This window comes from Erythrolamprus reginae, chromosome 4 (assembly GCF_031021105.1).
Source record: "Erythrolamprus reginae isolate rEryReg1 chromosome 4, rEryReg1.hap1, whole genome shotgun sequence".
NCBI classification, from domain to species: domain Eukaryota; kingdom Metazoa; phylum Chordata; class Lepidosauria; order Squamata; family Dipsadidae; genus Erythrolamprus; species Erythrolamprus reginae.
The window spans coordinates 67183755-67207603 of record NC_091953.1 but is presented as its reverse complement, the minus strand read 5'-3'; the positions used below and the strand labels follow the sequence as shown (position 1 = coordinate 67207603).

The 23849-nt window shown below is 42.0% G+C and overlaps 1 protein-coding gene across 1 annotated transcript in view; it reads left to right on the top strand.

Annotated features, from left to right (window-relative positions):
• Positions 1-23478, top strand: part of LOC139166676 (amine oxidase [flavin-containing] A-like) — a 47007-nt gene extending 23529 nt beyond the window's left edge. The window contains exons 7-15 of the mRNA XM_070750525.1: positions 503-652; positions 3690-3849; positions 4024-4120; positions 7558-7611; positions 8183-8240; positions 12748-12845; positions 13618-13729; positions 21071-21133; positions 22866-23478. Coding sequence (XP_070606626.1) covers positions 503-652; positions 3690-3849; positions 4024-4120; positions 7558-7611; positions 8183-8240; positions 12748-12845; positions 13618-13729; positions 21071-21133; positions 22866-23018 — 945 coding nt within the window. The 3' untranslated portion in view covers positions 23019-23478. The remainder of the gene's footprint in view (positions 1-502; positions 653-3689; positions 3850-4023; positions 4121-7557; positions 7612-8182; positions 8241-12747; positions 12846-13617; positions 13730-21070; positions 21134-22865) is intronic.
• The last annotated feature ends 371 nt before the right edge of the window (positions 23479-23849 follow it).

The following is a 23849-nucleotide window of genomic DNA, read 5'->3' as shown; positions in this document are numbered from 1 at the left end:
TGCAACTCCTCTAGTATAGGTCAGAGCAGGGGTGTCAAACACAAGGCCTGTGGACCAAATCTGGTCAATGATGTGGTCGGATCCGGTCCTTGGGGCTGTCCTAGAAAATTTAACGGGTATTGCTTCGGCCCAGTCTTACCCAATGCAAAGAGGAAACATCAGGCCAGCATGGCTTTAACCCAGTATGCCCAATGCGAAGCAGAAACATCGGGCTAGTGCAAAGAGGAAACATGCCAGCAGTTGGGGGAGTGGCGTCAAGCTAGTCATGCCCAGCCAGTTGGCCACACCCAGTCATTCAGGAGCCCCCCTCCTCAAATCAACCACATTCTTTAAGAAATTGAGTTTGACACCCCTGGGATAGAGAATTATATTTTGCGGTCCAATCCCTTTAAATGATTATTTGAAAATCTTATTTAATGGGTATCCTCCTCTCAGCTACATTGTACCAGTTATATGCCTCAACGCTGTCTCTCTATTTTGATGATACCTTTGTTGTTCCTAGGAGAGAAAATTTATCGGAGGTTCTGGACAAATTACAGAAAAGATAGCAGAATTACTCAGAGATAAAGTTATACTCAAGAGCCCTGTAATCCATATTGACCAGTCAGGTGCTGATATCATTGTGAAGACATTGAACCACGAGATATTTAAGGTATATATATGTATCACATGTTTTTGCTGAATTTTTAAAATTAAGGGAGACTAGGATAGCGCTATTTTGGCCTTGTTCTGGCCTCATCAGCTAGCCATATATATATAGGAATATATATACAGTATATTGATTTTCTGTCGAAATCTCCCTGAAATTCCCCCACCCAGGGGCCATTTCCAAGGCAGATAATTTTTTTTTAATAGTCTACAACTATGCTCTTCAAATCTCAGAAAGGGTATGTCTCTGACGAGAACATAACATGCTCAAAATAGATCAATATTAGGCTCTCTTCCTTTTCAATTATCAGTAAAAAATATGTAACTGTGTGTGTGTGTGTGTAATTGGCTTCTGACATTTCACCACTGGACTATCAGTACAATAGTTGTAGCTTTCATTTTATATCAGTATAAATATTGCATTAATGAAAGCTTTAATAAATATATCCAGAAAGCTATAATATGAGGGATCCTTGATACTCTCTGAGCTTGATTGTTCCCTTTTTGGCTAGTTGATTTTCACTTTTACATAGTCTATAGTTATTGTTTATTTCTATGTATCTCTTGATGGCTAATTTGTCAGAGTGTTTCTAGAAGCCTGGCACTCTGACAACTTAGCCATGTTATGCAAAAATAAAAACTATGCAGAAGAGGTAATCAGCTAGCCAAAAGGGGAACAGAAAGATCCAAACACCTCTCCACCATCAATCAACACCCAGATGAGCATAGATTAACTCTAAGAATAACATCACACTAACAATCAAATAAACAATATCCCAACCAAGAAACTGCCAACAAATTAACAATAAACAGCCCAAAGAAAGAATCTCTAAGACTGCTCCCAGCAACACTGAAAGGGCAAGCTACTAATTTATAAACAGAGCAAACCCCACTTCTTACTAGCACTGATGATGTTACCTAGTTTGGGTAATAAAATGTCTGCAAGAAAATTGTGGTGTATGATTATGATTAGTGTTGGGCGAACCAAACCCATACAATTCGGGACCGTACTGAATTTTGTGGTGTTCGTCATGGAGGACCCGAACCCGAATTTTTTTAAAATTGTGCTTTAGTACGGCGTTCGTGCCGAACACCGCAAAAGCCACCGCCCGGCTGTCATCTGCTGAGAAGAGGAGGAGGAGCTGGGCGCTGGTGGCGGCGGAGGAAGGCAAACACCAGGGAGCTATCAGCCGGTTGGGAGGCTTGGAGGGAGGCACAAAAGGAGCTGGGGAATCTCATGAAGAGATTCCAGGGGCGGAGCTTTGACGTCACGTATACCGGCAGGTTGCTAAGGACGCCAAAGTGATCACTTCCTGGATTCCATGGAATCCAGGAAGCGATCACCTTGGCATCCTTAGCAACCTGCCGGTGTACATGACGTCAAAGCTCCACCCCCGGAATCTCTTCATGGGCGGGATTTCCCAGCTCCTTCAAAGAGAGGTCTTTTAATGTACTCTTTTTTTTATTTTTATGAAAAAGAATGCCGCAGCGGCGCTACAAGCAAAGGGAGGTCTTTTCATGGAAAAATAAAAGTTTTTATTTTCATGTGAAAGGACCTCTTTTTGCTTGCGGCGCCACTGCGACGTCCTTTTTCGTAAAAATAAAAATAAATAAAAATAAAAAATCCATAAAATTAAAAAATGATGGGATTCCGGGGGCGGAGCTTTGCACCATGAACCGTTCGGGTTTGGCTGAATTTTACGTGAAGTTCATCTGAACTTACTGAACCCGAACACCATTGGGTTTACCCATCACTAATTATGATTGAATTGGCTGACTGATTTTAATATTTTGGGGTTTTAGCTTGTAGTTTTTAATTAATTAGATTTATTTATTTATTTATTTATTTATTTATTTACTTACTTACTTACTTACTTACTTACTTACTTACTTACTTATTTATTAGATTTGTATGCCGCCCCTCTCCGTAGACTCGGGACGGCTATACTCGGGGCGGCTATACTCTCTATTTTATATTATGTCTTGTGAATCGTCCCGAGTCTTCAGAGAAGGGCAGCATACAAATCTAATTATTATTATTAATAATAATAATAATAAAATAATATTTTAAAAAACCAAGGAATGTTCCAGGACTTGAAGCAGTGTTTTAGTACTCCTGCTACAGAGAGGAGAGGGTCAAGCTATTTTCCAAAGCACCTGAAGGCCAGAAAAGGAATAATGGATGGAAACTGATCAAGGAATAGAAATAAAGAGACATTTTCTGACAATGAGAACAATTAACCAATTGAACAGTTTGCCTTTGGAAGTTGTGGGAGCTTTATCACTGGAAGCTTTCAAAAGAAGAGACTGGACTGCCATCTGTCAGAAATGGTGTAGGGTCTCCTGCTTGGGTGGGGAATGGACTAGATGACTACAAGGTCCCTGCCAGTTCTGTTACTCTGTAGGGTGCTGTAGGGCCGGCATACGAATACAATAAATAAATAAATAAACAAACAAACAAACAAACAAACATCACCCCTGATAAGATTGGTCCTTAGTTTAACAAGTGAGATCTGGTTTTGCTAATAGGCCTGGGGAACCAAAATTGGAATAGAGCTCATATCAAATGGCTTATTTGGCTTATTTGATTGACTGTTATTACTAAGAAGGTAGGGGATTGTTGCTGCTATTTTTTATATTGGGTTTTTATCTTTATAAGCCACCCGAAGCCACTGAAAGTGAGTTGCAGCTTTATAAATTTACTTAAAGTAATAAATGAATTTGGTTGGGACTTGAGGCTTTGTTTTAGGAAAGCTAGACTGAGAAAGGAAAGGGTGAAAGTATATGAGATCATTGCCCAATACAGGAATTTTTTTTCATTTTAAAAGGGAAGTGGTTGGAATTGTCTTTTTTAAAAAAACAGAATGAGTGTGGGCTGTAGAGGAGGCGGGAGGAGGAGAAGGAGAAAGAGAAAGAGAAAGAGGAGGAGCAACTCATTTATTTCCAATTGCAATTTCAAAAATAAATTTAGTCCAAAATGAATTGAAATATAGAAATAATTTTCAAAATGTGTCAAAGGTTGCCTATGGTGTATTTAACAGGGCAAATATATCATCAGTGCCATTCCACCAATATTGACTGGAAAGATTCATTTCACTCCAGAACTGCCAACAATAAGAAACCAATTAATCCAGCGCCTCCCAATGGGTTCTGTCATTAAATGCATGATGTACTACAAAGAAGCCTTCTGGAAGAAGTTGGGTATGAATGGAATCTGTTTTATGACACTTTTTAAAGAATATTCTAATACCTTCTGATCAAACACCACATAATATGAGCAGTCATAAAAAAGAGACCACTGAAAATGCTTATAAAATAAATTATGCTCTGAATTGAATTTTTGTGTTGGCTGTCCTCATTTTATTTTTCTGTCAGGTTTCTGTGGTGCCACAATTATTCTGGATGACGATGCTCCTATTTCAGCAACATTAGATGATACTAAACCAGATGGATCTATTCCTGCTCTTATGGGGTAAGAAATCTAGCATTTATGTGTTTGGCTACCAAATATGAATAAAGTTGTAATGAAAATTTGCTTATAGCTTTGAGTCCTAAAAACTTGAGAACATGTGTGTTCTCAGTGCTGTCTTTTTTCCTTCAGTAATATTAGGTTTTACCATTTCTAATTGGACTCATTGAACTCTACATAAAACATACAACAGCTTGTTGTGGCCCATCCATTTCCCACGCAGCTGGTCATGGATCCCAAGGATCAAGCAGTGGTTGTGGCATGGTACCATTAGCCCATGTACCTGGCACCCAAGTCTGATAGTGAGGAGATCAGAGAAGATATGGTGTCAGAGGCTGAAAGCCAACCAGGGCCTTCTGTACCTCCCGAGGTGCACGTGAGTGATTCAGGAGAAGATGAGGTGCCTCTTCTTAATGCTAGGGCACGCAGGGCTGTTAGAAGGCAAGAGTGGCTATGCAGAAGGAGATCTCTTTGTGAATAGAGATGCAGGCTAATTGGCAACGCCCTTGGACTATTTAAGGCTTAGCCATGCCATTCTTCAGTGCAGTAGTCAACCTAGTTCATTCCAGGTCTGGTCCTGTCCTTTGCAAATCCTGCTTGGCTTTTTGTGAATTTCAAATGGCATTTTTTTCAGATGCTAATGACCTCCAGGGTTTGTATGTTAAAGTGAAGAAAAATCTGATACACTAATTTATTTGAACTGCTTGCTTTGCTTTGTGCTTTGACTCTGCGCAGTTATTAAGACATTAATTAGGAGCTGGCACACCAAAAAGACTTATTTATGATTTCACAAACTTTAAACAGACACCACCATTAAGAAAATATTAAAAGTTTTTACTAGCAGTAAATAACTTGTGTTTTAATAACAGTTTGTGTCTGTATTTCTTGGTAGGCTTGATGCTGTTTCTACACAGCTGTTCTGTCTGAGACAAGGTTCTCTACTTCAATTCCTAACATTGCTGGGAAATAAATATATATTTCATGTCATGCTGCAGAATGTCTTTGTATCAATTACACAGGAAGTGAGGAAAAATACATATGCTAATGTTACTGTCTTTTCAGATTGAACACCATCATTTTAAACTCCATGCCCAATAGTAGCACCTTAAAGGGGTCTTATTTTATTTATTTATTTATTTATTTTATTTTATTTGTTTTGTCTAGTACATAATGTAGGTATGTGAACATACAATCATATTAATATACATGAATAAAAGATTAGAAAAACATTAGAAATAATAGTATTCATATACATGAGGCTAGTAAAACATAAAGAGACAATAGGACAGGGGACGGAAGGCACGCTGGTGCACTTATGCATGCCCCTTATTGACCTCTTAGGAATCTGGAGAGGTCAATGGTGGAAAGTCTAAGGTTGGGAGATGACACTACAGAGTCTGGTAGTGAGTACCATGCTTCGACCACTTGATTACTAAAGTCGTACTTTTTGAAGTCAAGTTTGGAGCGGTTTACAATAAGTTTGAATCTGTTGTGTACTCGTGTGTTGTTGAGGTCTTCTTCTGAAGTTTCTTTGAAAACAGACACAGCATTGCCTCCAGATACTGACGCCACTGCTTCACTTTCTTCCCTGTAGATTCTCCCACTTCCTTTCCTTTTCATTGCATGTGCATCCACACACTCCCACACATGCACAAAAAGATATCCCTACTTTGCAGCACAAAGTCAGTACCCTATGAAAACTGCCATGCAGAACAGGCCTCCCATAGACCAGATATCAAAAAGAAGGCCAGCTAAGTCTGGCTAAGCATCGAGTCTTTTCCTCTTCTCCATTGCTGGCTAAATTGCCACTCCTTTGCTGATTATGACTGTGTGGCTCAGAGGTGTTAGTGGTGGAGGTGGGGATGATTTGTAGAGTCTTGCTGACTTGAATTGCCTCCAGTGATAAAGTAGAATCAGCTGCTTGAGGTTCTCCACTGATCTTGATTCCAGAATGAGATCATGAGGTGGAAGTTCAATTAAGAAGCATTGGGATAGCCCTAATCTACCAGGCTGCTCCACTGGGAGGCAAGAGGTTCTACCTGCAGACAGTGGTGAAGGATCCATGCTCCTGGCAATGGCCCTTCACTCTCACAGTTTTATACCTATTATTCAAAGGGATGTGCAAAGCCGACTATCCTTCTGCAGCTGCTTGGCATAAGGGGGATAGTGCAACTGAAAGCTTCCTTCTACCATGGATGTTGAATTGATTCTTCTCTTCTCACACATTTTGACCTGATTTCAAGCCCAAATAAACTATTTGCCTATTATCCTGGGAAAGGGGAAGGTCTCACTATACAGTTTGAGAACCCCAGCTACAATGGTTAGCATTTGACTTTCTGCCATATATGTACTTGAATAAGTGCCAGGCAAAAACTAGATTGGTCATATTTTCAAGATACAGTGGTACCTCTACTTAAGAACTTAATTCATTCTGTGACCAGGTTCTTAAGTAGAAAAGTTTGTAAGTAGAAGCAATTTTTCCCACAGGAATCAATGTAAAAGCAAATACTGTAATGCGTGAAAACCCATTAGGAAAGAAATAAAAACTCAGAATTTGGGTGGGAAGAGAATGAGGAAGAAGAGGAGGAGGACGACAACGACAGTCACTTCTGAAGGGAGAAGGTGAGGTAAGAGGAATCAAAAAAATCCAAAACTTTAAGGCTTAAAAAAAAAAGAGGGACTGTGAGGAAGCGAAAAGGAGCACGCGCATCCCATATACCCAGTGTGAGGCTGCCTCACATATATGGCACCAGAGAGAGAAACCCAGGCAGGCGAGAGGGGGAAACCTCCCACTCCTTTTACCAAAAAGCGGCTGTTGCTGTTGCTTGTACCTGTTTCCTCTTCCTTCCCATGCTGAAGGGCTCCCCTTTACTCTCACTCACTCGCTTTGTATGGGAGGCAGCGCGAGGGGGTCACCACAGCAAAGTGGTTTATTCCCTCTCCAAGCACCCACAGAAAGAAAAATACTCCGTTCACTCTGGGCAGCCCAGAGCGAAGGGAGCGTTTCTTTTCTCTGGGTGCTGTCAGAGGTTTATTCCCTCTCCAAGCACCCAGAGAAAGGATAATGCTTCATTCGCTCTGGACTGCCAAAGCCTCCTTAAGCACCGCTGAAAGGCTCCTCTGGCAGCCCAGAAAAGCCCAAGATGGCTGGGATTAAAGGGGGAATGGCAGGAAACTGGCCGGGCCTTCGTGTCGCTCTCAAATTTCCTGGGAAATTTTTCCAGGCTCAGGTTCTTAAGTAGAAAATGATTCTTAAGAAGAGGCAAAAAAATCTTGAACACCCAGTTCCTATCTAGAAAAGTTCTTAAGTAGAGGCATTCTTAGGTAGAGGTACCACTGCACAGTATTTTTTTCTTTGAGCAGTATTATTGTTCATATGTGTTGCATGGGGATCTATATTCATTTATGTAACTCTGATGGAAAATTCTTTTTATATTTAGATTTATTCTTGCAAGAAAAGCCTTTGGACTAGCAAACGTTAGCAAAGAAGAGAGGTAAGAATCAATGGATTTTGCAAGTTTTTCTTATTTAAATATTTGTTTTTCATTCTCTCAGAATAATTAATTCTGTGTTAATATACCATTAAAGTATTGTTTTCTACCTTTGTTGAAAGATAGTAATTTTTCATAACAACTTATTAATCCAGGTTTCCAAAACTCAAAACTTAGTTCCTAAGGATCAGAATAAATCAAGAGAGGTGGGAAATTGGTGGGAAATTTTGAAAAATTTTGGAGAGTCTTAATTTCATTACATAACCATAGAGTTTTAGTAACCCTGAATTTCATTACATAACCATAGAGTTTTAGTAAAGAGACACAAGACAAAATGTAACCATTTCTAAAGTACTCCTCCCCAACAGTACTCCAACTCAATATGTTAAAAATGTGTAAATTTTGCTGTAGTTTAGAATAAATATTTTTGGAATTATGTACTGTATTCTATTTTGGTTTAACTGCATTATTTGTTTATCTCATTTCTCTACTCCCAAATTGAATGTCTTGTGATGTTACTTTAAAAGCTAATTATGAATTTAGATTAGTTTTCAACATTTCATCCTTCCTACAGAAAGAAAAAAATCTGTGAATTGTACGCTAAAGTGCTAGGATCAGAAGAAGCTTTACATGTAAGGAAGAAGAACATTTAAATTGGTGGAGTATTGATTGTTACAACATTTTATTTATTTTGTTTATTTATTTATTTTGTCCAATACAAATTGAAAGTTAAAGAGAATAAAAACGTGTAGTAGTAAATATCAGGGAAGGGATAGAAGAAGAGATATGAAAATAGAATACATCAACGAAGAGTAGAGGAAGGATATATGAATGGGAGAAAAGATATATAAAATATAGGAGAGACAATTGGACAGGGGACGGAAGGCAGACTACTGCACTTATGCTCACCCCTTACTGACCTCTAAGGAATCTGGAGAAGTCAACCGTGGAAAGTCTAAGGGAAAAATGTTGGGGGTTGGGGATTGACACCACGGAGTCTGGTAATGAGTTCCATGCTTCAACAACTCGATTGCTAAAGTCATATTTTTTACAGTCAAGTTTGGAGCGGTTGATATTAAGTTTGAACCTGTTGCGTGCTCTTGTGTTATTGTGGTTGAAGCTGAAGTAATTGTTGACAGGCAGGATGTTGCAGTATATGATCTTGTGGGCAATACTTAGATCATGTTTAAGGCATCGTAGTTCTAAACTTTCTAGACCCAGAATTGTAAGTCTAGTTTCGTAGGGTATTCTGTTTCGAGTGGTGGAGTGAAGGGCTTTTCTGGTGAAGTATCATTGGACCTTTTCTAGGATGTTGATGTCCGAAATTCAGTGTGGGTTCCAGAGAGATGAGCTGTATTCGAGGATGAGTCTGGCGAAAGTTTTGTAAGCTCTGGTGAGTAGTGTGAGATTGCTGGGGCAGAAGCTACGTAGGATCAGGTTGACAATTTTAGAAGCCTTTTTGGCAATATTGTTGCAGTGGGCTTTGGCACTTAGGTCATTTGATATTAGTATTCCAAGGTCTTTTACTGCGTGGGGATTTTATTTATTTAGTTTGTATATGAGGTTCGGATTCTTTTTGCCGATGTGGAGAACAGAGCATTTGCTAGATGATATTTGAAGTTGCCAAGTGTTAGACCAATCTGAGATGAAGTCAAGGTCTTTTTGGAGAATAGTTATGTTGTCTGTGGTATTGAAAAGTTTTACATCATCGGCAAAAAGAACACAGTTGCTTATAATATGATCACAGAAGTCGTTGATGTAAAGAATGAAAAGAGTAGGTCCTAGCACGCTGCCTTGGGGAACACCACTTTTAACAGGGACGGGGTGGAAATGGTACTTCCAATTTAACAACTTGTTGTCTGTTTGACAGGAATGCTGTAATCCAGCTGTGAAGGAATCCTGAGATGCCATAGGATTTAAGTTTTAGGAGTAGTTTGTCATGGACCACTGAATCAAAGGCTTTGCAGAAGTCGATATAAATTGCATCAATAGATTTTCCTTGATCTAGGTGGGTAGTCCATATGTTTTTGCAGTGAAGTAGTTGTAGGTTGCAAGATAATTTCCTTCTGAATCCAAATTGTTTGTTAGAGAGTAGATTATTAGATTCTAAGTGAAGAGTAATTGATTGATTTATAATTGATTCCATGACTTTACATGAGACGCAGCATAGTGATATTGGTCTGTAGCTATCAATGAGAGAAGGATCCCCTTTTTTGAAGATGGGGATGACTAGTGCTTTTGACCATAGCTTGGGAAGTGTGCTGGTCCTGAAGGATTTTTGGAATATAATGCTTAGAGGTTCGGCTATAGCAGAGGAAAACTGTTTTAGGAAGTATGCACAAAGACCGTCAGGTCCGACTGATAGGGAAGGTTTGAGATCTCGTATTGCTTTTTCAACACGGTCTATAGTGAAGTCGATTTGGGTTTGGTCGGTGGGTTAGAGGTGCGATTTGTGAAGATGGGGGATGAGCTGTTACTATTAACAAAGACAGAGCCAAAGAAAGAGTTGAAGAGGTTGGCTTTGGATGGACCATCATGGTATTCTTTGTTGTTGGGTCCTTTGAGAGGTGGGATAGGTCTAGAGTCTTTGAGTTTGTTGTTGACGAAGTTGTAGAAGGCACGGTTAGATTTAGTGCGAAGGAGGTTTTCCTCTTGTTTGCTATGATAGTTGAGACATTCTGCTTTTATTCACTGGCATATGCTTTTGTAGCGGCTTTTGAAGTTGGTTACTTGGACTTTTTTGTTCTTACGCCAGAGAGATCTTTTTTTTGTTTGTAGTTTCCTTATTGAGACAGGTAAATTATTTTTCCTTTTACCTTCGGTTGATGTTAGTGGTACATGTAGTCTGATAAGACTTTTAATTTGGAGTAAGAATGTGTTGTAGAGATCATCAATAGTGTTGCACTTTGAAAATAATGTTTGCCAGTTAAGAATTGAGAGATTGGCATAGTTGGCTTTCCTGAAATTGTACTTAGGTGTCTCATTATTCAGATGGGTGTTATACTAGATAAATTGTGGTCATACTAGATGCATTTTTAGAATGCATGCTCAAAATATATTTAAAACATTTAATTCAGCCTTTTAAATAAAATCCTGAACTAGTAATGCATCAATGTTTTTCTGAAGCATCAGATACACAATAGAAGATGTGGGCTGATAGAAAAGTGGAGCAAGGATTTGAAGTTCATGCTGCAGACAAAAAAAATGGAAGTACTGGTTCTTTGGGACAGTCAAAAAGAATAGCTTTTTATTATGCGGTTAACCATCTTGATAATTGACTAAGCCTACTTAGAACAAAAAGTCAGGGCTTAACCAAAGTAGTGTGGTGCCTAGAATGTCTTAGAGACAGAGGAGTTTGACAGAAAATTGTGAGTGTTTGTTTGTTTATTTGTTTGTTTACTTACTTACTTACTTACTTACTTACTTACTTACTTACTTACTTACCAACTACTCACTCCAGTGGCTAACAGTAGGCTAACAGTGGCTAACAGTAGGAATAAATACAACAATAAAAACAGTTAAAATCTAATAATAGATAAAATCTAATAAAATCTAACAATAGCTTTGGCTAGGCTGCTGAAAATGAGAGGTAGTGTTTGGTCATAGACTCATAGCATTTGGATTTGGAGAGCTATCTGATCATTTTGTTATTATCTTTTTGCGTCCATTGACTGAATTCATACAGCACATTTAAGTCAACCACTAACTTTTTCATAACTCTGTCCCTAGACCTACCAGTATATAATCATGTGAGCTACATCAAAGAGTGTAATTTTGGTAAATATGCTAGCTCTGTTCATTTCCTCCAATCCTACCCTAATAAGGATTCTGCTAAATTTGATTATATTGTTTATATAAATTGTTCTTTCCCCATTGCACAACATAATCCCAAGGTGTTTGGGAGGCGTTTCCTTTGTTACTGGTCTTCAACAGTTCTGATGTTTGAGTTAAAACTGCTTCTTGATAGTTCCTGATATTGTCTAGATTCATGGTTTCATAGCATTCTGTGCAAAAGTTGACTAAATTAATCTGGGTGAATCATCTATGGAGATTGATGAACAAAGGCCCATTTATCCAAAGGGAGCTAAATCCTACAGCAACATTCCTGGATTTTACAATACTTAAAATTTTAAAGAATATGGGACATTATATTGTTGAACAAATGTAATATTCATGCAACTTCCAAAGCTTTGAATTGTACCCAAATTATATTCTGTCCATAGCAGTGTCCCCACTGCTCTATAAACCTCTGCCCTTTCTCTTTAAGATTCTGTATTTTGCAGTAGAAAAAGAACAATTTTTCTAAAATTGTAAAGCCATTTGCTGGTGTAGAGCAGCTCAGAGTTGAGCAAATATAAGGATATTAGAATTAAACAGTCTTCCGTGAAGTATCTTTATTGGCACTCTTAAGGCAAATACCAAATCTTGCAAGAATTTACAATCTCATTTACAGTTATTTTATTATATCTGAATTATTTGAAATATTTCTTTCTTGGAATTTGGATTAATTTGGTATTTACAAGACAATAAAGGTGTCTTCTTTTTCTTGCTTGCTCATGGTTACTTTCTCTTTTGTTACTTACCCCCTATCCACAATTCCTCACATTTACGGGAACTCACTAGAAATATCTACTCTTTTTGAAGTCAGTGAACAAGACTACCTTACTTTTAAAATAAATATGGTTTCAGATTACAACAGATTAAATTGTAGGTTGATAGTCTGTTTTCAAAATCAAAATACCGTAATGGGGAAAATATCACTTGCTGAATGTATTGGATATAACTTCTGATTCTTCACCATGGGTCTGTAATATGTGAAAAGAGTGTGAGTTCTGAAAATTACAGATTCTCTTCATTAAAAAGTTAAAACAATAAACATTATATTCTAATTCTTGGGAGATTGAAGGCCAAATAAAGCTTTTGTTTATTCAGTGGCCAAGAACCATGACATCTAACTGAATCAAATTGTTCAGATAGATTCTATCAGCAAGCAGCCTATGAAGTTTAACCTAGTACTTTTCAGTTGATATGAATCTGCTTTCAGTTGATATGTAATTAATACTTAGTAATCCCAATTTTAATCCTGCCAACATCTTTTAAAAAGTTTACTTTACTTCTCATCTTGGTTTATTCTTGCAGCCAGTGCATTATGAAGAAAAGAACTGGTCTACAGAACAATATTCTGGAGGCTGTTATACAGCATATTTTCCACCAGGCATTATGTCCCAATATGGAAGGTAAAACAAAATAATAACGTTCCTATTTCTTGGCATTGTTCCCCATAGTTATTGGATATTTGACAAAGGACCAGAACAATGAATTAATTACATATTTGAATTTTCTTTTTTTTAAAAAAATACGTATTTGGCAATAATAAAGTTGCAGCTAGTTCCTTTAACTTTAATACTGTTGAATAGAAGAAAGTCAAATGTAAAATCAGGGCTTAATTATAGATTATTATTTGAAGATATGATATTGGAATTATGTGGAAACTCTTCAAGTGGTAATGTCTTAGGGTAGCATATTTGCTATACTGGGAAAATAAAGATGCGAAGGAAAGAAGTTTAATAGAAAGCTTCATTCTTTTCCAAATGGAGTTGGACTACATTTACCCTTCAGGTATTCAATAGTGCTGGGGCACTATTGATCCCAGGGGCAGCGGGGAATAAAAGTTTATTCATAACATATTTGAGTTGTGGTAAAAGTCTTATTACTTGTGCAAGTAGCAGCATGGTAACAAATGGACAGCAAACATGTATCACTTCCCTTCTACTTCTTAAACACTGCCATATTTGGTATACAGTTTGGTTAAGTGTGTGAAAACCACGCACACACAAAACCCCCGAACCATACAAAGAAGGATATTGCAAAATGTTTACATTCCTTGAAACAAAATTTTATAAAGTTCACAGAAAATGTAGGATAGTGTCTCTTTTTGTTCATACAAATATATTATCTACAAGTGGAATTATTATCTCACTATTTTATTTGTATGTGTTTTCTTTAAAGAATAATACGTGAGCCAGCTGGAAGAATCTACTTTGCTGGCACTGAGACAGCAACCCAGTGGAGTGGCTATATGGAAGGAGCTGTGCAGGCTGGAGAGAGAGCTGCTAGAGAGGTAAAGTGCTATTGGCCACCTTCATGAAAGACTCATAAACTAGTTTTATTTGAAAGATGATCTGGAAACTTGGCATTGATATTTTCAATATTGCTGCACCATAGAAAAATTAGAATGACCAAAGGACAATGAAATGTATACCAAGTTACTGTGATACTATTTTGATACCTGACTGAATTTTCCAAGACAAAATATCTGTATTGTCCATACTATGCAATCTTAAACACTCAAAGAGCTATTTGGACCCATTTCCCACAGAAAAAAAAAATCGGAAGCCACAAAACCTGGGTGAGCATACCCAACTTGACATCACTCATTCCCACTAGTCACATGACTCCCCCCCCAGCCATGCCTACCCAGATTTTGTAGCCCACAGTATTTTCTTTTATCTGGGAAATAGGCATCTCTCTCTCTCTATCTCTTTCACCCTCTCTGTCTTTCTTTCTCCCTCTCTGTCTCTCTTTCTCTTTCTGTTCTCCAATGCACTTGCAAGGAGAGTCCAGGATGGGTAATTCTTCAGTCTGATTGGTCGGGACTGAGTTTAATTTAAATAATAGGCAGGTACCGCCCCCCTTAGCCCTCCAGTCTAAAAACTCAGTCGCAGTATAGGGACTCTGAGTTTGTTTCTCTTCAATAAATTTGTCTTTATTGCTTATGGTTTTAATGTATGTACTAATTTTTAACAAAATCTTTGTTTTCTCTTCTCTTCCTTTCTTGCAGGTGCCGTTGGGGGGAATGTATTTTTCCTCAAGCAGCCCTGGATCCAAACCTCCAGTGGGTTTATCCAGGAGTCTGCAGCTCCTCCTTTCCCAACCACACGAGCTAGGTTGGTTAATTATCTCCGGAGTGAGCACCCAGGGAGACTACCTCCGAGGTAGACCCTGGAGGAGAGGAATGGGTTGACGCCTCGGGAGGGTCCGTCCCGCCCGTTGCGAATAAACCCGAGGACCAGGAGGAAAAGGTCCTCAGCGAAGAGGGGGAGCGCGTCCCCTCCCCCCCCCCCCCCTCGATCGGCGGAAAGAAGTCAAAGGGGAAGCGCTGAAAGGCTCGAAAGCCTTATTTTCGGCAGGCGGCGAGGAGAAACCTCGGTGGACGCCGTTTTTTTATACAGCGCTGTAGGAAGGGCGGGGGAGCCAGCGGAGGCTTCCCGCCCGTTCCCCTTAGCAACAGCCGGCGGCCATTTTGAAAGGCCCGAATTTGAGCGGGCAGGCCAGTCCTGTTTGAGGGCGTCATCGGTTGCCAGGGCAACGGCCCGGCGGCCATGTTTTTTGGGTAAACCCGGCGCACAGCGTCTCCCTCTTCAAGGCTGTTTTCGCGCCAAGTGTCCCCTCTGCCGGGAGACACGCAGGCGCACAACACCAACGAGCAGTTACTGCTTTCGACGCCATTACTACTAGCGGTTACAAGCATCGATCCGGTTGTGGACTCTATACTTATCAACCCTCGATTGCTGTTTAATCGCCAGCGTGTGTAGGAGCAGATCGATCCTTGCTGACTCAACCCTTTTGTGAGTTAATCTATTACTATGGCGGATCAATCCATTCAGGCTGGGGAGGAAGCCAGTGCCACCAGGCCCCCTACCCCCAAGGAAAGGCCCCAGAAACAAAAATCTTCACAAGGGGCTGCGCTCAGGGAGGCTGAGAAGAGGATTAAAGCACTGGAGAAACAGTTAGAATCCTCTCAGAGGTCTGGAGGCACGCTTGCACCTGCTCAGCCCCCCATCCCTCAGCCAGCCTCCCCCTTATTTGCACCAGGGGTAGTAGGCTCGGCCTCAGTGAGGGATTGGTCTCCGGAGAGGCTCTTCCAACCCTCAACTTCTTCCAGACCAGATGTCTTTACATTTGGAAGACAAGCAGCGTGGCCTGCCACAGCCACTGCTCCTCAGCCAATGCCTCCCCAGGGTGGCCAGACTACAGCAGCCACATTCACCCCTACGGCTGCGGGATTGCGCACGGCGCAGGATGCCTGGCAAACCATGCCTCAGGCCCTGCAGGACTTAATTGTCAGCGCCTACACTCAGGGTCAGGCTAGTGTGGCTCAGCAGCAGCAGGTACCAGCCGGCCCTGCTCCTTCGAGATTCAGAGACCCCTGGACGGCTCCAGCTTCCCATTCCATCCTGGAGTCAGGGGAGGAGGATGATTTTTCCAGAGAGGACTTCAGCGAAGCGGAGGATGAGTTATCCGGCGATGAACAGCCACCTGAGCAACCCGCCTTACCTGGACTGTTCAAGGCCTCACTCTTCCGGGTCCTCCTGAACAAGGCCAGGATCACCATTGACCAAGCTGGTGAAGGAGGTCAAGGGGCTGCTTCTGCTCTGGATCAGCCTACAGGTGGTCTCTTCGTGTTTCCAAAGCAGGAGACCATTAATGTTCCATCCTCCCATCTTTTCCTAGAGACTGTACAACGTCCATGGGAGAACCCAGCGACGGGTCAGGGCCCGTCTAACCTGGATAGACGTTTCTACACCTTTGACCAGCACATGGAAGACCTCCTGGAACTACCAATAGTAGACAAGCCGGTGACCGGTCTAGTCTCAAATGCCCTAGTCCCTTCAGAATCCCAGGAGGGATTGAAAGCGGAAGACAAAAGGGCGGACAATGTGGTTCGCAGGGCCCACCAGATGTCAGCTTGGGCTGTAAGAGCCGCCTCGGCGGCGTCCTTCTTTAATCGAGCTACACTCCTCTGGATAAAGGACATTCAGTCCAGAGTCGATCCGCAGGACGCGAGACTACGCCAAGACTTAAACAAACTGTTGGCGGCCACCGAATTCTCGGCGGACGCAACAGTCAATGCCGCCAAGTTTTCATCAAGGGCAATGGCCGCGTCGGTCGCCTCCCGCAGACTCATCTGGCTAAGGAATTGGCAGGCCGACGTGAAGTCAAAATGGGCCCTCGCCTCCTCACCGTTTAAGGGCAAGAAGCTCTTCGGAGATATCTTGGACGATGTGCTAGTGGAGGATAGGGATAAGAAAAAGATTATGCCCAACTCCAATAAAAAGCAAGGACGGCGTTTTACACCATACCAACGGCGGCAGTCCTTTCGGAATGATTCCGCCTCCACCAGCAACCAAGGTTCCAGGTCCTACTTTCAGGGATCCTTTGGCCAGGGTTCCTTTCGCACGGACAGGAGCTCACAATTTGATCGCTCCAGGTCCTTCCAGGGCCGCCGCCCCTTTAGAGGTTCCGGCAGGGGGTTCAGAAAGACAAAGTGACTCTCTTCTGGATATCCCTTTAGGCGGCAGACTAACCCACTTCTCCGACGTCTGGACCAACACCTCATCAGATCCATGGGCGACTTCCACAGTTTCACAAGGTCTGCAGATCGAATTTCTTTGCCCTCCACCTCGTCGCTACCTGCCTTGTCGTGCTCCCTTGGAAATGTCCAAGAAGAGGCTCCTGTATCAGGAGGTATCTCACCTGCTGGAAATAGGTGCCATAGAGGAGGTCCCTATACCTCAGCGGGGTATGGGGTTCTACTCAGCGATTTTCTTGGTACCAAAATCGTCAGGAGGGGCACGCCTCATTCTGAACCTGCGGAGACTGAACCTCTATGTAAAGTACAGGAGGTTCAGAATGCATTCTCTGCGTTCCATCCTGGCAGCCATCAGGCAGGGGGACTACATGACGTCTATAGACCTACAGGAGGCCTATCTACATGTCCCCATCCTGCCGTCGCACCGACAATATCTGCGTTTCAGCTTGGATGGAGTTCATTTTCAATACAGGGCCATGCCTTTCGGGCTTTCATCGGCCCCAAGATCCTTCACGAAGCTGCTGGACGTTCTCACGGCAGGCCTCAGGCAGCAGTCGGTGCGCCTAATGGCCTACCTGGACGACATCGTGATTCTGTCCAGATCAAGGGACCTTGCGCTTCAGGACCTGCATCTCACGATCCAGACACTTCAGGACCACGGCTTTTCGATCAACTTCGAAAAAAGCCACTTGACTCCCACAACACGGCTGGCCCACCTAGGAACCAGTATAGACTCCAGGAAGGGCCTTGTCTTCCTGTCCCAAGAGAGACAGTCCACAATCAGAGGGCTCGTCCGGGGTTTGGCGCCACAGCAATTCCCCAGGCTCTCGTCTCTGTCCAAGCTTCTAGGTACACTGGTGTCCTGTATCGACATCATCCCATGGGCCAGGTACCACCTACGTCCTCTCCAGTGGTTCCTCCTGCCTTACCAGAAGAGGAGGATCAGCCATTCCCACCTTCAAGTGCACCTCGACCCGGCAGTTCGACGGTCCTTACGGTGGTGGGTGTCCCCGGCACTAAAAAAGGGGTCACTCTTTCTAGACAAGCATCTTCTAACAATGACGACAGACGCCAGCCTGACGGGATGGGGAGCCCATCTTTCCTCGAATTTAGCCCAGGGCCTTTGGGACCCATCCGACCTGAGAGAGGTCAACATCAACTTCTTGGAGTTGAAGGCAGTTTCCCTGGCTCTCCTCAGCTTCGCGGACCTGGTAACGGGCCATCATGTCCTGGTTCGAACCGACAATGTCGCCACCCGGTCTCACATCAACAGACAGGGGGGGACTCGGTCTCGAAGACTGATGAAGGAGTCAGAGTCCCTGTTCAGATGGGCAGAGGCCAATCTGGCTTCCCTGTCAGCGGAGCACATCTCAGGCGTAGAGAACGTGTGCGCGGACTGGCTGAGCCGGGAGACATTGGATCCAGGGGAGTGGCAACTGGATCCCACAATATTTCAGGACATCACTCGGAAGTTTGGGAGGCCAATTCTGGACCTGTTTGCTACCCGCAGCAACTCCCAGCTCCCACGTTTCTTCTCCCGCTTCCCGACCCCGGGAGCGGAAGGGGTGGATGCTCTTCGGATGCAGTGGCCACCAGGACTTCTGTATGCCTTTCCCCCGATCTCCATCATCCCCAGGGTCATGCGAAAGATTCTAGAGCAACGAGCGGAGGTACTGCTGCTGGCTCCATACTGGCCGCGTCGCCTTTGGTTTGCGGACTTGATGCAACTGTCAGTGTCACCCCCCTGGAGGATTCCAGATCATCTGATTTCTCTCGCCCAGGGCTCAATTTCCCATCCAGAGCCACAATGGTGGCAGCTGACCGTATGGAGATTGAGCGGCAGCATCTAAGACAACATCTCTTGCCAGAGGCAGTTATTGCTACAATCCAGGCTGCTCGCAGACCTTCGACAAGAAGAATATACCAGGCTACCTGGGTTTCCTTCTCCAGGTTCTGTGAGGAGCGGGAGGTAGATCCACAGAAGGCCTCCCCTCCCCTGGTCCTAAGTTTTCTTCAGGCGGGCCTTGAAAAAGGTCTCGCTCCAAACACCTTACGCCGGCATGTGGCCGCTTTATCCACCATCTTAGGAGGGGGCAATTCCCGCCCTCTCACTAGACACCCCTGGATCAGGGACTTCCTGAAAGGGGCCGCCAACATCAGGCCACCATCGATCCATCGGTTCCCTTCTTGGGATTTATCCTTGGTGCTTCACGCCTTAACGGGACCTCCATTTGAACCTTTTCGCCACATACCTCTCAGATTGTTAACCCTCAAGACGGCCCTTTTGGTCGCAATCACATCCGCCAGGAGGGTTTCTGAGATTGCCGCGTTCTCAATTAGGGAGGACCTCTGTACCTTTCACTCGGACAGAGTGGTCTTAAGACTTGACCCAGCCTTTCTACCAAAGATCAACTCTACGTTCCACAGGGCACAGGAGATAGTACTACCAGACTTCTGTACCCATGGGACTCACCCTTCAGAGCTTAGGTGGCATAAACTCGATGTGCGACGAGCTCTGAAAATTTACATTCGCAGGACTCAAGGATTCAGGGTTTCTGAGGCTTTATTCGTGTCCTTTGCAACCAGAACGTTGGGCACTAAAGTCTCCCCTAGGACAATCAGCCGCTGGCTGTGTGATTGCATTAGAGAGGCCTACCGAACTAAAGGATCCCCTGTACCTCAGGGACTCACGGGACATTCCACTCGTAGTACGGCCACTTCAGCAGCCTGGAGGACCCAGGCTTCACTGGAGGACATTTGCAGGGCGGCCACTTGGGCGGCGCCGTCCTCATTTATCCGACATTATCGAATTGACTCTTTCGCTTCCGCGGAAGCAGCGTTTGGGAGGAGGGTTTTACAGCGGGTGTGTTCCTTCTCTGAGCCCCCGGTCCATCCTTCTCCCTCCCTTGGTTAATATCTTGGGTATATCCCATCCTGGACTCTCCTTGCAAGTGCATTGGAGAAGGACCGTTGAAACTTACCTGAACGGTCTTCTCGATGCACTGCAAGGAGAGTCCAGACCCACCCAAATTGGGGACCAGGGACTCTTTCCGCTAAGGGTATACCTTGGGAGTTGTGTTTTTTTCTAGTTACCTTGAATGTTGAATAAAATTATGTTAGCTATACTGCTCCTTCGTTTCCTTTAGACTGGAGGGCTAAGGGGGGCGGTACCTGCCTATTATTTAAATTAAACTCAGTCCCGACCAATCAGACTGAAGAATTACCCATCCTGGACTCTCCTTGCAGTGCATCGAGAAGACCGTTCAGGTAAGTTTCAACGGTCCTTTCCCTCTCATCTCTCTTCATCAATGGATTAGATGAGGGGATAGATGGAGAATCATCAAATTTGCAAATGACACCAAACTAGCAGGAATAGCCAACACTCCAGAAGATAAGTTCAATATACAAAAGGATCTTGACAGACTTGAACATTGGATGCTATCTAACAAACGAAATTCAGTGGTGAAAAAAGCTAGGTTCTACATTTAGGCAATTTTAAAAAATGCACAGGTACAGTATATATGGTACCTTGCACAACAGCAGTAACTGTGAGAGGGATCTAGGAGTCCTAGTGGACAATCATTTAAATGTGACCCAGCAGTATGCAGCAGCTGCCAAAATGGGTTCCACAAGGAGGAGGGGAGGCCGTCTCCCCTATTGTGAAGCACTCCCATTATTACATGGAGCATCAGCTGCAGCTGGGCCAGGTTAGTATCTCAGGGCAGAGAGAAAGTTGCACATCTCCCTGAGCAACCAGGTGTGCGCAGCACCAACAAGGGCTGGAAGAAGAGCCAAGTACACGAGTGCTTTTATCTTGCTCTGGAATATGGAGTGAGTCTCCATCTGCCACCATCACCCTTACCTTCTCAGTGACTGGGAGGGGTGAATGAGAGGCGGGGTCATTTCAGCTAACGGAGCCATATCAGGGGAACAAAAGAGCCGGATGTAGCTCCAGAGCTGCAGGTTGCTGACACCCACTATAAACAAATGGCCTTTCGGCAATTTTTTAAAAATCTCTTATATTCTAATTGCATGATGTATTTGATATAAAAGGGTTATTGTTACTGAAATATATTTTTTCTATTCCAGATATTGTACAGCATGGGGAAAATTTCAAAGAATGAAATTTGGGTAACAGAACCAGAATCAAAGGCAAGTGTGCTCAAAAATGATATTTTAAGAACTCTGAATATATTGCTTGTGTATTTGACTGTATCACTCTCCTGTTTTGGGCCTAATGCAAGATAATGATGATGATGATGATGATGATGATGATGATGATGATGATGATGACGACGACAATAACAACAACAAGTTGGAAGAGACCTTGTAGGTCTTCTGGTCCAACCCCCTGCTTAGGCTGGAAATCCTACACTACTTCAGTACTGTAAGCAGGAAGTGCATTACTTCCTGCTTAGGCAGGAAACCCTACACTACAAGATGAAGTTGTCTAATAAAAATTTGACTATGGACTTAAGAACAAATTTATTAGCCCAGTTTATTGAGAATATATTTAAAGAATGTTTACAGTGTTTAAAGAAAAACAGTTGAAAATCTTTGCCATTTCTTGCAGATTCGTTTTTTCATCACTTCACATACATAGAAAATGAATACAACTGAAGTAACTCTAACTGCTTAGAAACTATTGCAACAGTACATAACACATTATAATAGCAAATGCATTATAGTAGTAAAACGGATAGTAAAACTGAATGGGTTTTTTATCCTAGATTTTTTATTCATTGCTGCTACTAATAGGAAACGTCCTCACATGTGCATTTAATAGAATAGCCCAAGGAAAAACACAAGAATTGTAATAATTTGTATGAAGTATTACTTTACAGAGTGGTATTTGTACATACTAAGGTGATTATTAGGACAATATTCCTGATGCTTGAAAGAGTAATATGTAATTACAGTACTTAAGTAATATAGAGCTGGGGTGGCACAGCAGGTAGAGTGCTGTTCTGCAGGTCACTGAAGCTGACTGTAGATCTGTAGGTCAGCGGTTCAAATCTCATCACCGGCTCAAGGTTGACTCAGCCTTCCATCCTTCCGAGGTGAGTAAAATGAGGAACCGGATTATGGGGGCAATATGCTGGCTCTGTTAAAAAGTGCTATTGCTAACATGTTGTAAGACGCCCTGAGTCTAAGGAGAAGGGCGGCATAAAAAATTTAATTAATAAATTAAATAAATAAATAAATTAAATAAATAAATAAATAAATAAATAAATAATATGTGATTACTTAAGTAAATACGTGATTAAGAAAGAGACACACAAAAAGAATGAAGATCAATAGTTTCTACCATCTTATTTAAATAAAGATCTCTTAATCTCTTTCAATTATGTCAGCATGACTCTCACTTTGATGTGTGTTGTGAGCACACAAAATTTGCTTGTAAGTGTGCACAATGTTTGGGAAATGATTCCAATACACATGGTTGGAAAATGACAGCCAATACACATGATGTGACTGTAATAAACCCAATGAATAGAAAATGAATACATTTATCTTCATCAATAGGTATTCCAAAGCTCAGTTTTTAATGATGGGTGATGATGATCCAAGCTATTTGCCATACTTAAAAATACAGCTCAGTGAAATGTTCATTTAAATTTTATCAGTGTTTGCATTAATAAACCAAGCATAGGAATTGAGAACCAACTTTTTTAGGTAGCATCAGTTCAGAAGTGGACAATAGATGCTCAACTGCATTTATGCACTTTCTGAAAAAAGACATATATCTAAGTATGTGTTTTCATAGAATTAAATACCACTGAATTGAGGTGGGATAATTTTCTGATAAAACTCCACTATGCTGCAGCTTCAGGCTACTCAGATGGCCATGCTCTAACAATTACTATAATACATTTCATCCTAGGAGGTTCCAGCACTCCCAATTACCGTTACATTTTGGGAGAGAAATTTGCCATCTGTTCCTGGACTGCTGAGCTTTCTTGGATGGTCTACTTTCATCACCTCATTGGCTACAACTGGATTCTTTGCCTACAAAAAGGGGCTTCTTTACCGATAATGTATCTGAGCCAGAATTTTTCATTTATTTCCTTCATGCTATGAATGTAGAGCTGTCTTTCATGCCATTTGGAACACCTGGGTTAACACATCCCAGCCAATTTAATTCATCTTCCTTTAAAACACAAAGAGAGCCAGGAAAGGTTCTCTTTTCTTTCCTCAGTGACTTCCTGCTTAAAAGTTGGTAGCCTCTCATCATATATTTCTGTGCAATATGTAATGTAATGAGAACAAAGCAAGCTTGTCATAATCTTTGAAAAATTTTCCACTTGTCTTCATGTTTTCAAAATCTAAGGATGAACAAAATCACTGTTGATGTGTGGCCTTTTCATCTCTCCCTTCCCCCAGTTTATGCCCTCTGGTTGTGTTGAACTGTACCCTGTGCTGTTGGAGTTTAAGGGAGAAATGCTAATGTTAAACTTCCTTCATAAACTTCCTAAATAAACCACCATGTATATGAATCGGTTTGAATGACTAGTATGTGTGTTGCTGAATCGTTTCAATTAGGATTTTTAATTAGGATTTTAGAAATTAGTTCTTTTTTTTCTTGACTTCTTTTTATTGTTATTTGTAATTTTATACTGTTGTAAGCCATCCTGAGTCCTTCTGGATTGGGCGGCATGGAAGTCAAATTAAATAAAAAAATAAAAATAAATATTCTGTCAAGGGCCTGCTAAATTTCATATGCTTCTGTTTAAAAAAGTAAATGCTGGGAAAGGATTTTGCTTGCTTTATGCTAGGGTTACATTCCCTCAAAACCTTGTATAAAACCTTGTATACATAGAAACATAGAAGACTGATGGCAGAAAAAGACCTCATGGTCCATCTAGTC